This window comes from Dufourea novaeangliae, unplaced genomic scaffold (assembly GCF_001272555.1).
Source record: "Dufourea novaeangliae isolate 0120121106 unplaced genomic scaffold, ASM127255v1 scaffold21, whole genome shotgun sequence".
Classification (NCBI taxonomy): Eukaryota; Metazoa; Arthropoda; class Insecta; order Hymenoptera; family Halictidae; genus Dufourea; species Dufourea novaeangliae.
This window is the reverse complement of record NW_015373910.1, coordinates 2,636,160-2,650,589: the sequence shown is the minus strand read 5'-3', so window position 1 is coordinate 2,650,589 and position 14,430 is coordinate 2,636,160. Positions and strand designations below refer to the sequence as shown.

Sequence of the window (14,430 nt, the reverse complement as noted above, 5' to 3'; positions counted from 1 at the left end):
GATGACGATCAAAACTTAGAAAATAACGATAACATAAAAACAAATAAAATCTTAAAGAAAAAATCATAAAACGGACCGCGGTTCGAGTGTCCATCAACGATCTCTTCGGGATCATCCCCGAAAACCAACGTTTCTTCACTTCGTTCCTCGAGACATTAAAGATACAGAGGTTCTCTCTGATCCTTCTTAACAGAGTGGACAATTGATAAGCTCTTTTAAGGGGCCAGGAAACCCCGATCGATGATACGAGACTGGGAACACGAGAGATTTTTCCAAGAGATTTACTGTTGCTTCTTCTTCTTCTTGTTCACCGAAGCATCAACTCCCCAGAGATCGTACCAGGGACCGCACGTATTTTTATCCCTCTCCCGATCAGAGTCCCTTCGCAGCTTAGTCCTGGGCAGTAGAGTCTTTTCGGCCACTGTTTGATCCTTGACGACGATGCAGCTGTACGTGGACTCCTCGTCGGACGCCTCGGTCTCGCTGAAGTTCTGCGTCATGCCATCCTCGTCATCCGTGTACTTTTTCCTCCTCTCATTTCGCTTCGCCTCATTATTTTCCTTCAGCTCGGCCACGATCATGTTCCGTTTGGCCTCCAAGCTGCGCTTCCGTTCCTTCTCGATGATCGCTTTCCGGGATACATTCCCCATGAAATAGGATCTCTCTTCCTGTGGCATTCTGTACTCGGACCTTTCGACAGCCTTCGGTCGTTCAGCCGGGGTGGGAAAGTCCTCAAAATAATCAGACTTGTCGGGCACGTGGCTCCTCTCCGCGGGTTTCAGTTCGTCCGATCGGGGCTCGTTGGTGATCGTCACGTCGCTGTTTCTCGTCTCCAGACTCTGACGGGAGGTCGGACTGCCCTCTGGACTTTGCTTCTTGGTCTCCTCGGAACTTCCAGTGCCGTCTTTCACCTCTTTCTTAACCATCTTCGGAATGTCAACCAGAGACCTGTGCTGCCAAAGTGCCATTCCTTCCAGGACATCGGAATCTCTTCGGAACCTCCAGAACGATTTTGTCCTCTTCACCAGTTTCGGGCTCTTCGAATCAACTTCGAAGGCTCTGCCTGTTTGTATCAAATGTCCAACCGCGGTCGTCTGTCGCGGTAGCAATGGCTTCCTATTATCATCCTTCAATGTGTTATTGTTAGTATCGTTCTTCTCTAGACTGGGTGGTCCGTTTCTCTGGAACTTCTCGTGGTTCTCCTGTCCTAGGCTGTTCTGATAACCGTGCCTTTCGATCACCTTCGTCCGCTCTAACTTTGTCTCGAAGTTCGACTCGTAGCCGCGTTCTTTGTCAACGGTCACCTCCCTGACGAACCTGGTCTCGCCGTAGATGGCTTCCTCTTTGTCGGAGTACCTGCGTTCTCTGTACATGTTTCGAGGCTCTGTTGGTCTTTCCGGTGCTTCTTCGGATGGCGGTCTAGGTCTCTCGAAACGGCGACTGGACGCGCGCTCGATGTTTCGGTTTCTTTCTGGGTTCTTCTCAAAAGTCCTTTCTCTCTCGTAAGTGGAGGTCTTCTGCGACATTGGCGGTGACTTCTCGAAGTAGCGCTCCCTCTCCCTCTCGAACCTCTGTGGGCCACGGCTCCTCTCGCCCTCATTGTATCTTTCATAGGGTGGAGGAGGTTGCTTCTCTTCTCTACGTTCGAGACTTCTATACTCGTTCCTACGCTCGATGAACTTGGGCGGACTGTGTTCCCTAGCGTACTTTTGCGCTGTTTGCTCCAACTTCTGAGCGATATGTTCCACTTTCCGACCAGTCTCTGGGATTGTAATGGTGCTTTCGTCATCGGTTACCGAGGACGACGCGGATGAAGTCTTCTCGTTCTCGTATTTCGACTCTTCCTGCTCCACGGGACGATAACCACGTCGGGAATTACGCTCCTGGCCGTCAGCTTGGTAATACTTCTTCCCGTCGTACTTCTGATAATCGATTCTAGCGCTGTATCTGTCCTCCTCTTCTTCCTCTATTTCGATTTCATCTTCCTCGGTCTCCTCTTGTTCTTTCGTTCTTTTAGCCGCGCGACGCTCCTGTTCAACTTGCTCGTTGTTTCTCCTCGATGAACTTCTCAACTGCTCCTCGTTGCTGGTTGTCTTATTCTTGTGATTCGAACCGCCACGGGCACGGTTATCGTACGCGATCTTCTGCGTCTTCTCCTGTGACTTCTTCCCCGATTTTCTGCTCGGTCCATTCTCGATGGTGTCGCGGTCCGAGTAATCCCTCCCGTTCTTCCGGTCCTGGGTGTCGTAATGTCGACCGGATGTGTACCTGACCTCGCCGTTCTCGTTGCTCTGATTCGCGTTCGACTCCGCCCATAGGTCCATCGCGGTTCTGTACAGCTGCCAGCTCTTCTCGTCTCTGGGTATCGTCTTCCAGGAATCGTTCTCCCAGTCTTTGCCCGCAGACTTTTCGTCCTTCTGCTGCTTCGCTGCCTCGGCTATTCTGTCGGCGCGCGGCTTTCTTCTTCGTTGTCTGCGTTTTCGTTCGGGCTCGGGATAAGTAAAAGAGAAAGCGAGAAAGAGAGAGAAAGAGAGAAGAAGAAAAAGAAGAAAGAAGAACAGAAGAAAGAGTAGAAGTAGATTGAAGAGAGTTGAAGAGTGCAGAGAATGGAGAGAAAACCAAGAGCCAAGTATTTGGGTAGGATTAGTTATGCGGCTGTCGAGCTTTGTGGTCGCGGACTTTGTGATATGAGGGGGATGGGGGATATGGCTGCTGGCACCGCAGGAGCCCGGAGAGGTGAATGAGCCACCACCACGCCGTATTTTATTTCCATCGACCGCGATAACGCATGCGGAATCTACAAATCAGGAGAGAAAACAACATCGTGACTCTGGATACAAGCCTACTTTAGTCTGGGCACCGGTGGATGTTGGGCGTGACTAACTGTAAGTCGTCTGGAGGAGGAAAAGAATAAAATGACGGACGAGATGTTACTGGTTTAGATCTACACTCTCACTCTCGGTGAATTTCAATGAAAATATCGAGACCTCGACACTCTCTTGAAACTCTTGCTGTAACGTTAAATTTGATCTTTGAATTCGGACTGTCGGACTAATTTTAATCAATTCCATCCAATTTTTATATGCGCCTATAAGTGACGCCTTTTATTTGGCCTATCACATAAGGAAATTGAAAGTTTACAGGATCTAGTGTATTCTAGTCAGCAATTGAACATCTGTTACAACATTTCGTCTTTGAGACAGAAGTTATCAAAATTATCCATATTTGAGCTATGGAAATTAGGTATACTTAAGACAACCTTCAGATTGAATCAACATTTGAACGAAACAGTCTAAATAGAAAGGATCAATTTACGTTACAAGTCACGAACTACGCGCATGCATCTAACAATTCTGAGAAATTCCACGGAAATGAAAATTAAAAAGAAGTATTTAATGGAAAAAAGTCTGTTACAGCCAGAAGACAGAAGCTACTGGTCTACGTTGTAATTGTATGTACCCAGGACCACGGTTCCGAAATTACTTAGAGCGGGAGTAAAGTACAAAGCTCGGGGGGAGAGAGAGAGATCATGATTCAGACAGGCACAAGCGTTTCTACTGGTTTTGCCAACGATCATCAACTACCTCCGTCGAGATTCAATTAGAGAGATTCCAAAGTACCTTCTATGAAACATCGTGGCGGGATCGCTTACCTCATCGCCTCGTCGTCGCTGTAGTCGATGTCAGGCTGGGCCGGGGGCTCGTTCGAGAAGCCGCTGTCGTTGCTGCTGTGAAGGGACGTGACGACCTGGGGCGGCGGTACAGGCGGAGCAGGTGGCTGTAACCTGCGTCCACCGGCCAAAACGGTGGGCAACGTGCCCGATGGACGGATCTAAGAAAGATAGAGCATCAGAGTTTATGGGGCTTACATTTCACCGTTTTTGGCAAAGGGTGGAATATTTACTTTTATTGGCGGATCTGCGAATGCTTGAAGCTTTTTCTGCGACATAAAGAAATCAGCTCTAACTAAAGAATTATGGAATCCTCAATTCGTAGCTACGAGGATTTTTAAAGTTTGCACGAGTACAAACTTTTTGACTGGTAGATTGCTAATTGAATACTCATAAGTGGACTTTCGATTTTCTGAATTAATATTATTGACTGTATAATAAAATTCTACGCTTCCTTTTGGTTTATCAGAACTCTTAGCGGAAGAAAGGAATTTCTATTTAAGTTACATTTTTATTGCATAATCATGCCATGACGTAAATAATGTAGTCATGAGTTTAGAAGATGCACGAGTATTCTCACCGGTTTAGACTGGCGTGCAGTCGGTGTCGCCAGATTGTGTGAACTGTTGCTGTTCGACACGTTGGTTGGAGTGCCGCTGCTACTGTTATTGTTATTGCTGTTGCCGACGTTGTTCGCTACACCGTGGAAACCACTCGAGACTTCGTCCATACTACTCGGTGTCACTGGCGGCCGAGAGGGTGGAGGCTTGCAGGGTGGGACTACTTGTGGCTCCGATGCGCGACCATTGTTTGTTCCATGGCTTGGCGATCTTTGGATAATACGATATTATTTTCTTCAATAGGAATAATAACCATACCAGGGTTAAGTGAATCTGTATCGTTAAAAGTGTTAAAATGGGAATAGTTCTATTAAACAGCATAAACTATAACAAGCAATCTCTAAATAAAGGGTGTCATATAACTGGTGGTATAATCGGGTAGAGGGTGATTCTACGTGAAAAAATGAATCGATAATATCGAATAAAGTTTTTCCATTTGCGACTTCGTTTTCGAGAAAATCAACTTTGAGGATCTGCTGGATAGGCGTGCAATTGAATAAGATTTGGTTAGTGTGTCTGTTCTTTGCACTCCGTTTGTAATTGCTACCATGACGAATACACGCGTTATAAATTAATTTTCAAAGTCAATTTTCTCGATAAAGAAATCTCAAATGAAAAAATTTATTCTACATTTCCGAAGAGAAAGTCTCTCGAATAGGTTTAGTTTCAAGAAAGGTTACACACGAATTACCCGAAGTGACGATTCTATTTCCCGATCGTACCAATGATTCAGAAGCAGATTCACAGTTTTACGGGCGCGTAATACCACGTGGATCGATCGACACGATAAGTCCCATTTAAGTGGCTCCGACGTAAAATTTTCTGTCCGTCGCGTCGTAAATCGACCGTCAGAATAATAGGATTTAGGAGAGCAGATGCAACAATAACACCAAGACGAGGTAGGTTTAATGGGAATAGCTGCATCGATGCCCCGGCCGTAGCCCGTTATCGTTCTAGATTAGAGCAATTGCATTCGACCCCGTGCAATTGTTAGTAACGAAACACCGTAACAAGATCTGTCCCGATATCGTTCGGAGCGACCGTAGGGGGACCGACCAGACTTTCCTGACTCCGTTCACTTACCCAAGTATATCGTCGATAATAATTTCCGTGTACGCCAGCGGGAACCATCCGGAGCTGTGCGTGCGGAGATTCTCCCCGAATTGCCAGCCTTTCTGACGATCTCCTAATAACGCAGTTTCGTGAAACAGATATTACACGTTTATGGCGTTTGTTTGCCGAGAAAACAAGTATAGTGCTCGATAACGGCTCGAGCTTACGGGATAGCGAAGTATCCTACGAGAAACGATTCCTTAGGGGGGTGTGTTATTTATCGTTGATATCAGGGGAAGGAACATTGAGGTGTTGCTTATCGGAAATCGTTAAATGACTCTAGGGTGACGTGATTCTTTTGATATAGATTCATTAGAGATTAACGTGAAATTTACGATCCTATTAAAATTCTTCTTCCTTGACTTATATTTTAGATTGAAGCAGCAATACGGTTTAGATACGTTTCTTCAATTCTCATTAACCCTTTAACAGTGTGCTGAATCTATCAAAGTACAACCTGAAAATATTTTGATAGCATCTGATGTGAAACAGTCACAATAAAATATTTTACAAATATTTCAATAATTCCTCCTTATATTCCACTCTAGAATTAGTTCCTTCACGACGTGTTTTCTAATTGACAGTCCAGTACAAGAACGAGTCACGTGAACATTTTCAACATATGTTGAAAAATTAGATTTCTATTAATTCTGGCACCTCCTGATGTCTAGTTATTATCCCTTAATTTATAACTAATGGGCAAAGTTCTTGCCTTGTAATAATATATACCCAATATAGGTACCTAATATATTATTGTATATACAATCATACTATACTATGAAGAACACTACTTTACATAAAAACCTTAATGCCTCACAACGCTACTGTTATAGCATAGCGCCCTCTTGCACTGGACCCCTCAATTCATGAAAATCTATGTCCGCATAAACATCCAGTTTCTATCAGTAAAACTGAATCACGTAATTACAGCGCGTTGCCTGAACAAATATCAGACGCGCATATTAGATACTTAATTCGAATGGAAAGGGTGTTCAGACGTCCAACACTCACCCATCAACGCGATGAGATCATTCTCCAGGAAACTCAGCTGATTCTCCCCGGAGCTCAAATAGGCAAAGAGAGCCCTCGCGAGGGGTGCATCACCCCATCCGCCGGAGCTCACCCCTGTACCGCTGCCACCCCCGCCGACGCTGCCGCTGTTCCGTGATGCTGGAGGCGCCATAGACCGCGGCCTCGGCGGGGTTTCCGGGACCTCTGCGAGTACGAGCAGGTATACGATTAATTGGACTCGTTTCTACCCTAACGTGGCACGTCGAGTATTAAGTTCCTCGGAGTGGAAGGATTTCACCATTCGGATTCTACGTGTATACGTTCAATTTTATTTATGGACAGGAAGAGCCAGTGGAACGTATCGCTGGGAATTTTATTGCAAACAGTGAATAAGAAATAAGCTGTAATAACTAGGTTGTGGATTTTATGCATTTATTAGATCCGCGATTACCTGAACTGAAATATAACTTAACCTTTCATATAAATCAATGAGGGTTTTAGTTTATTTGGAACGTGATATAATCCCTAACAGAGCTGACAAGTAAATGTTTCATTCTAGGTCCTCCAAACTGATCCCTAAAAGTGAATACTTGCAAAAAAATCTGCAGTCTAGGAATAGCGTTTGTTGCAATATTAGTTGCATTAGCGTATATTTGATACGACGGAATATATCGTTCTAGAGTGCACTAAATTTACAAATGCACCATAAGAATCTGATTGAAACGACCTTAAGAAATGATTTTACAACGATAAAAATCTCTAAGTTTTTATATCTATACATTTATCTCTACATTTATCCAAGAAACGAAGCTAATGGATAAAGTAATGTGAACTACTAGCGCCAACCCACTAGCCGATTTCCTTTAAACGAGACAGACCGTTTCTTGATGAAAGTAGTTTGTATATTCGCAAGACATAAGTGATTCAGAGCCACGATACGCAACCAGAAACGTACAAACAGTTTGTTTCGCACAAATTGTTTCGTTTCCCTGCCCACCGTTGATCCAGCGGTTCCCGCATTTCCATTTTCTCGGCAGTACGAGTTCCCTGCACCTGCTGTACACGGTTTCTGCAGTACTCCTAACCAGCGTTTTCTGTTTTACCACGCCCCCGTTCCCGACCAGAAGAATGGCTATCAGCCAAAAACCGCGGCATTTCGAACGGGCCACGCTTACTTGAATATTTTTACGAAGTTCGGGATTCCATTTTTTTTTTCTGCTTTGCCCCATCGCCCGATACATTTTGCCCTAGCATTATTATCAGCGAATTTATACACTTGGCCGGCACACAGGAACGGCGTTTTAAGAAACTTTTGTACCGTGGAATCGAGAAGTTTCGCGTTATTTAAGAGCTTGTTCAGGAAAATGAACAATATACAGAAGCATACGGAAAGAGTCGAATGAATTTTCATGTAAAATTGGTATTAACACGAGGAACAAGGAAGTATAGCTGCCTGCCAGAGAAAGGAACAGATAGAACCAATTTTTATCGAAGTTCTGACACTTTTCTATATGTTTCTATTCTCTACAATGGAAATTTAGTCGAAATATTTTGATAATAGGTTCTTTGTACGAAAGTTTCCACACGACCTTTCTCCTGCAATATTCACTTTTGAATTAAAATTTTTTTTAGATATTTGAGTAATTCTATGCGAAGACTGTTTGAAAAGGTTGGTGAAATATGCTCGAAATATTTTAATAATGGGTTTCTGCATGAAAATTTCGACACGATTATTCTCCTAAAATTCTTAGTTTCCGATTAAAAAAATTTTGAGATATTTCAGTAATTCTCTGTAAGTACGGACACTTCGAAAACGGTGGTCTCACAGCGAAGACCCTCGTCTCGTTAATTCCAGTCCAGTGAATTGACGTTACGTAGAGTTCTGCAGAGATCTGGATTAATGCAATTGGCTCCTCCGTGGATAATGGAAAAATTGCGAAATTCTCGACTGCGTGGGGGACGGTCGACAAGTGGAATTCGATATTCGATGCAGCGAACTCTCTCTCGGCGCTCTCCAACTGTTTTGCGAGCACTTCTCCACCCGGTCGCGTTGCAAACGTTTGTTACGTGTTCAACCCCGCTGTCGACCCGCTCGAAACGTACTCGACCGTTCGGTTTCGCTACAATAAAAACGACCATGGGTGTCGTGTTCCCACATTCCCCGTCTTTGTCGAGCGCATACCGTTGTTGGTGTCATTTTCTACGTGAATTTGACTTGAAGCTTTTGATTTTCAACAACATAGCCAATTGGTAAGAAAACCACAACTAAAGCTTTGCTGTAAAAGAGTCGTGGAAGTAATAGAACGAAAGACAGATTTCTTTTTTAAATACTATTGGGTTGGAGCATATAGAATGTTCTTTTTGCGATCTGATATTTTTACAGTGGGATGACATTAGTTCTACGATATTTGTTTCTTTCTATCCTATCTTTATCCTGCTCTAGCTTTGTTATAGAATAAACCATAACGCCAGCGCTATTCTAATCTGAGTTATCTGTCCTTTAACCCTTTTACGACCGAAATATTTGTTGAAGAATTTGTTGTTTATCTACCGACCATTGCGTCTGTAATAAATGTTATGTTCAGATCAATTTTTGCATTAGGACTCGATTGGGACATGTACGTCCCTTTGGTCACGAAAGGATTAATACTGCCATTCGTGTGAAAGGGGTTGAAGACGTATGGCAACATTGATTTAACCACCAAATATAGGGCAAGTCATCTAGCTACCACACATATGACATATTATTTACATACACGTCACAGCTCCATTTTCTTAAAATAGTACTAATAAATTAAAATTAAATGGGAATTTGAGTTCGAGAGCTGTATGAAGCAATTGTTTCGTAGAATTTATGAACGGGTTTCACTAAAAGTTACATGAATTTCATAAAATTTTACAGTACTCTGGTAGAATACTGGAATAAGAATGTTTAAATATTGAGCAGATAATGTGATTACTAGAAATTGTTTTGCTGAAGAATTTCATGATTTACATTGACTTACCTGGGTCTAAAGATAACGTTGAAGCATGTAGGTTGGCCTCTGACCTTGCTCTAGACAGAGCAGTGGGTAGGTGCGATGATGGTCCTTGGTAAGTGGTGCTCGACACGTTTCCGGAAGGCGGTCCCGGTCGAAGTTCCAAGCAGGAGCTGTCCATGCTTCTGGTTTTCCTTAATTGTGAACTCATTGTGAGCTCCGAACCGCCATTTTCTTCGCTCTCTGGCCAAAACGAGACTTGCTACATAAGAAAATGACAGATAAATATCTATAGTAATGGAATCTGTGAAATCATTAGGGGGAAAATATAATTATTATGAATCGAATTCGTTCTCCAAAGAAATCTGAATTATGTTAATGAATCAATAAACGTCTAGGGATATTCCACTACTTACTCAACACTAACTTTATATCACCTTCAAACTTGAGAACTAAGCATGTTGGGTATATTATGATTCTAGACTTGTATACCAGAAAATCCAAGATACGTAAGCAACCATTATTTTCCATGTAAGCCTCGTATAAATTTCGAAGAAAACAGAGGCTAACGCAGAAATATTCACGGCATCACTCACCCTAAGTCTGGAGGCGAACATATCTTCCACGGATTGTGGTAAATATTCCCTGGTAGCAGCTACCTCGCGCCACTTATCAACCGAGGGATGAAGAGCAGCTAACGCGACCTCATGAAAACTCGCATAATGTTTCGCCAAGGAGCATTGTCGCTCGAGAACAAAGCCGTACCTTCTTCGTTCCTGAGTCATCGCCTGAAAAAGGAGTCAATTGGCTCAAATCCAAGTCATACACTGTCGTCAACTTTTTGCATTCCGACTAATTAATTACTGAATTCAAATTCAGAATGATCAGCGTTATTCGTGAAAAGCATCGTTAACAAATGGAAAACTTAATAAATGAAATTGTAATATGAGAACTGAGATCTGGTGTTAATAGCAACAGTGTCTAATATTTAACACTAGAACTGCCAAACCCGTCCACATGACGGATATCTTATTTCACAATTACTGAAATTATAATAATTTCCTTTGCATTTTATATTATACTATATTATGTGAAATTGTACTATACATTATGTATATTACTATATTATACAATTTAATTTAGTGTACATTCAAAGCTGGCAGTTCCAGTATTAATTTCCTCGACGCTTCAGAAACTGTCTAAATATCACAAAACTTCTATCCATTTTTATTATAACCCTGGAACATCGGTTTAAATTGTAGATTCTACTAAACAGTATATTAATTACAATTTCACGATATTTTCAACAATCCCTTACACTTTGCCTGTATTAATAGACCCGATAATATCATTACAATATAACCATGAATTCAAAACAAAATGATAACAATACTCAACCTCCCATCATAAGGTATACTATAATCTAACATTCCATCCTTATAATGGATTCCAAGAAAAAGATAAAATTATACAATAGTAAACCTAAATCCGTACTACAATTCCGGACAATCCAATAAATAGCAGAGGCTAAGCATCAGAGTGTTTTTTACGTTCTTCCCTCCAGTGTCCACGACCCAGTAGTTTGTCCATCCTATACTCACGTTCTTCAAGCTCTGCTCACAAAAGGCGTCCAGCTTAGACTTCTCCTCCTCGAGAATCTGCATGTTCTTCAGCTCTTTGTCCATAGCGAGGCCGGTCTTGCTCGCGCCCCTCGACTTTTTCCTCTGTTTCTTCATCGTCGCTGCCGCCTTGCTGTACGTATCAGACCTAGTCTTGTGCTGCTGAAGAAACTTCTTCTGCTCGCTCTGCGAAGAAAATGTATCATTTCATTATTCAACGGTCCCGGTTGCACGACCGAAAGACCGTTCCGGTTTCGGGGTAGCAACGCTCACCTGGACCACCTTGGTGTCTTTCTCCAGATTCGTCTCGAGGGGAACCAGCAGGTCGACGTAGAACGCCTTCAGCTGAAAGCAAGCAGCAAAAACCGGGGTTGGTTCAAGACACTGGAAGATTTTAATGCACGGAAGCGCGGAAAGTGAATCCGAAACGAGCTTAGGTAATGAGGGACTTTCGTCTACCCATGGCCGGACGCGAAAGAACCGACGCCACTTTCCTCCGCGATGTTGCCGGCCGTGTTTACGAGCCGCCGCTGTCTGATCTGTTTTTAAACGGCGCTTTACGCTGTGGTTAAACGTTCTGATTAGTCGAACCGGGGGCCTCGTAAAATTTAACACGCCAGGAGCAACCTGATCTTCCCCACGGCAACACTTCTTTCGCTAGTTTCACAGGTGTCTCGACTGCGATTTTCCTACGGAAATTAGTAGTGGGTATAGGTACTTCTTGTTTCACCCTTTTTATTGCGGTGAACAATTAGCTAACCATCGAACGGTCGACTGATAGAAGTGACGATGATATGGAGCCACCTTTACCCATACCAGAATGTTTATTTGTAATGGACAAAATGTACGAAGTACCGTTCAACAAACATCTTTATTGAAGGATTCTCACATAAAATTTAAAACTAAGAGTATTGGAACGTTGATGGGTCTGGACTGAGAATTGAATAACTGTAGACTAAGACTGACTTTTGGAAATATTCTGAACGTAGATGGAAATGCCTCGGAGTTCTTAAGGGTTTTCTGGAAGAGTAGTAGTAATGGTAGGGATAGAGCAAGATTTAGGGAGGATGACACTGTTGACTATAACAAAAGGTGACGTAGCGTTCGTCAGTTTTAGTAGGTAGGATTAACAAGCTTGTAGCTCGTGTGGAAAAGTATTCAGATTCCAATCGATTTTATGTCGACGAAAAATTTTCTTTTTACAGTAAGTTGTAATGGTTTTGTAATAGTATTAAAAGTTAAATACATTTTTAAGAAGCTCCCATACCACCCCAATAAATGCACCAACGTATATTATTGGGAACACTGAGCAATAGAAGCAATTTCGGTAATGGTACCTCTGATATCGAATACATGAATTCCATATAACAACCATGCAAGTCCTATTTAACTCATGAAGTAAAGGTGTCTTCGATGTGGCCCAACGTCGATTACCAGCTAACAATATAGACAAATTTAGTCGCACCTGACAAAACAGCTATAAAACAATACATATGAAACGAATGACAAATTAATTGTTGCTTACAATACAAGGACTAACGCGGTCAGAGAACTTCAATTCGGGCTGCAGCAAGAATTAATGAACAAGAATTTTATACCGACAGTTTAGTTCCAACGGACTCAGACTCGTGTGAAATTCATTGAGACCGCGTTAATTTCATGGGCCAACGAAAATTTCATTGTGCTCGGTTCCACGTGCGGTTGGTTATAAATTAACGAGGATTTATGTACGAGTTAACGGCTGCCGTTGTGCTTAATACATAGTTCGATTAAACATTTACTTCATAATAAATATTCACCAGTGGTGTTTTATAAACCGGTTCAAAAATTCTTCTATTTAGTATAAAGCTTTTGTCACAATTAATAAAAATTCGATGAGGAAAGTACTAACAGCATTTAACATCCATAATATTTTTATAAAAGACTTTTAAACGGACTGGATTACAGTTTTGCGCCATTTACATGAATTTAAAATACTTTTGATGCTTGGTGTCACGGTATGATAACGTTAATTTTATCAGATACAAATGCAAAAAAATAGTTGCCTGGAACAACAATCGAAATTACATGGTTGACATTTCCGTGGCGGGTAGTACGCTGTCGGGACGCATGTCGAAATAAAAATCAGAAAATCCATCCGCTGGAGCTCGTCGTCGGAACGAAATCCGCGGAGGCTGGGTGTTAGTCGCGGGCGAGCGACGGGACACGGGGCTGATCGCAATTTTTTTTTCCATTTCCCTTCCACGGCTTAATGGACATTGATTAGAGGCAGCATTTCGATCAGAAATACGTTTCCACGAGTGAGCAACCTTCTACCGGCAGTCGATCGCTGCCCGTGAAAAGCGGCCGTTGAAAGGGAAGAGAAATACGAGTTGAAGTGGCACTGTTGATGCCCTGAAAAGAGCTTGGGTGTATCCTCGATGCATTTTGCTCAGCCGAGGGTGCCTCTTATCCTCGTGCAGCCCTTCCTCCCCCCCCCCGTTCCCTGGTAAAACTCTTGTTTCCAACGAACCTTTGGCTTGTCAGATGAACAAGGGTCTAGATATACATATTCTGTACTACGATGCAGACGCATTGGAACCACAGCATTATCTTCGAAAGTGAAATTCTCTCGGCCAGCTTTCGGTTTTCGTCAGGTGTGTACGATTAGTAAAACTTGTACTACAGCCATAAGATGTACAAAATTCTAAAAGATTTAACTTTTAATTCCGAAATTTGTGACCCTATTTTATTCTCAGTAGTGAAAATAGTAGACGGAATTTACAAGTTTTTGGAAATATAAACTGATCTATCCAAACCCTAGGTCCTAGAGGAATGAAGATATCCAAAATTAGGTTTCCTTTTATAGAACTCCATGTTGTAGATTACTAATGAAACTTGTTTGGAGCCATAAAGTATATGACATTTTCAAAGGTTCAACGTTTGCCTTCTGAGATACTCATGGCCATTCTATTTTCAGTACTGAAAATAGTGAATCAAACTTACATACTTTTTGAAGTCTATACTGATTAGGAGGTAGAATAATAAAGACATCTGAAATTAGGATTCTTCTTCTATAACTCAATAGTTCAGAGGTTCATAACTAACCTCTGCACTTCTTCCTTAAGCCTTAAAATGTGGACGACTTTGATGGTGCATTTAAACCTGCGTGCACTGTTGAACAATTTTCTTTCTGAATTGGCTTTCTTTTTATTTGAATTGGTATAAACAATTACTAACTTAAAATAGTTATCGAAAGTTGTTGATTTGGAGGAAGTTCTCGGAATCTAAGGTCAACACGACCTAGTGATCATCGTTATGGGATTAAAATCAGTATATTAATATTCTTACATTCCTAGTATTCATTCACGAAATCATAAAATGCATCATGAAGGCAACATTGTACACCTATTCCCTCCGAAACGACGCAACCCGAGGAA

At 42.2% G+C, this 14,430-nt stretch overlaps 1 protein-coding gene across 1 annotated transcript in view; it reads right to left on the bottom strand.

The window, feature by feature from the left end:
- Positions 1 to 281: 281 nt before the first annotated feature.
- The window catches only part of LOC107193986, a 191,445-nt gene continuing 177,296 nt past the window's right edge, over positions 282 to 14,430 (bottom strand). The window contains exons 5-13 of the mRNA XM_015583534.1: positions 11,285 to 11,356; positions 10,994 to 11,197; positions 9,989 to 10,180; positions 9,420 to 9,654; positions 6,415 to 6,618; positions 5,374 to 5,476; positions 4,251 to 4,500; positions 3,653 to 3,831; positions 282 to 2,472 (exon numbers count right to left, since the gene is read on the bottom strand). Coding sequence (XP_015439020.1) covers positions 282 to 2,472; positions 3,653 to 3,831; positions 4,251 to 4,500; positions 5,374 to 5,476; positions 6,415 to 6,618; positions 9,420 to 9,654; positions 9,989 to 10,180; positions 10,994 to 11,197; positions 11,285 to 11,356 — 3,630 coding nt within the window. The remainder of the gene's footprint in view (positions 2,473 to 3,652; positions 3,832 to 4,250; positions 4,501 to 5,373; positions 5,477 to 6,414; positions 6,619 to 9,419; positions 9,655 to 9,988; positions 10,181 to 10,993; positions 11,198 to 11,284; positions 11,357 to 14,430) is intronic.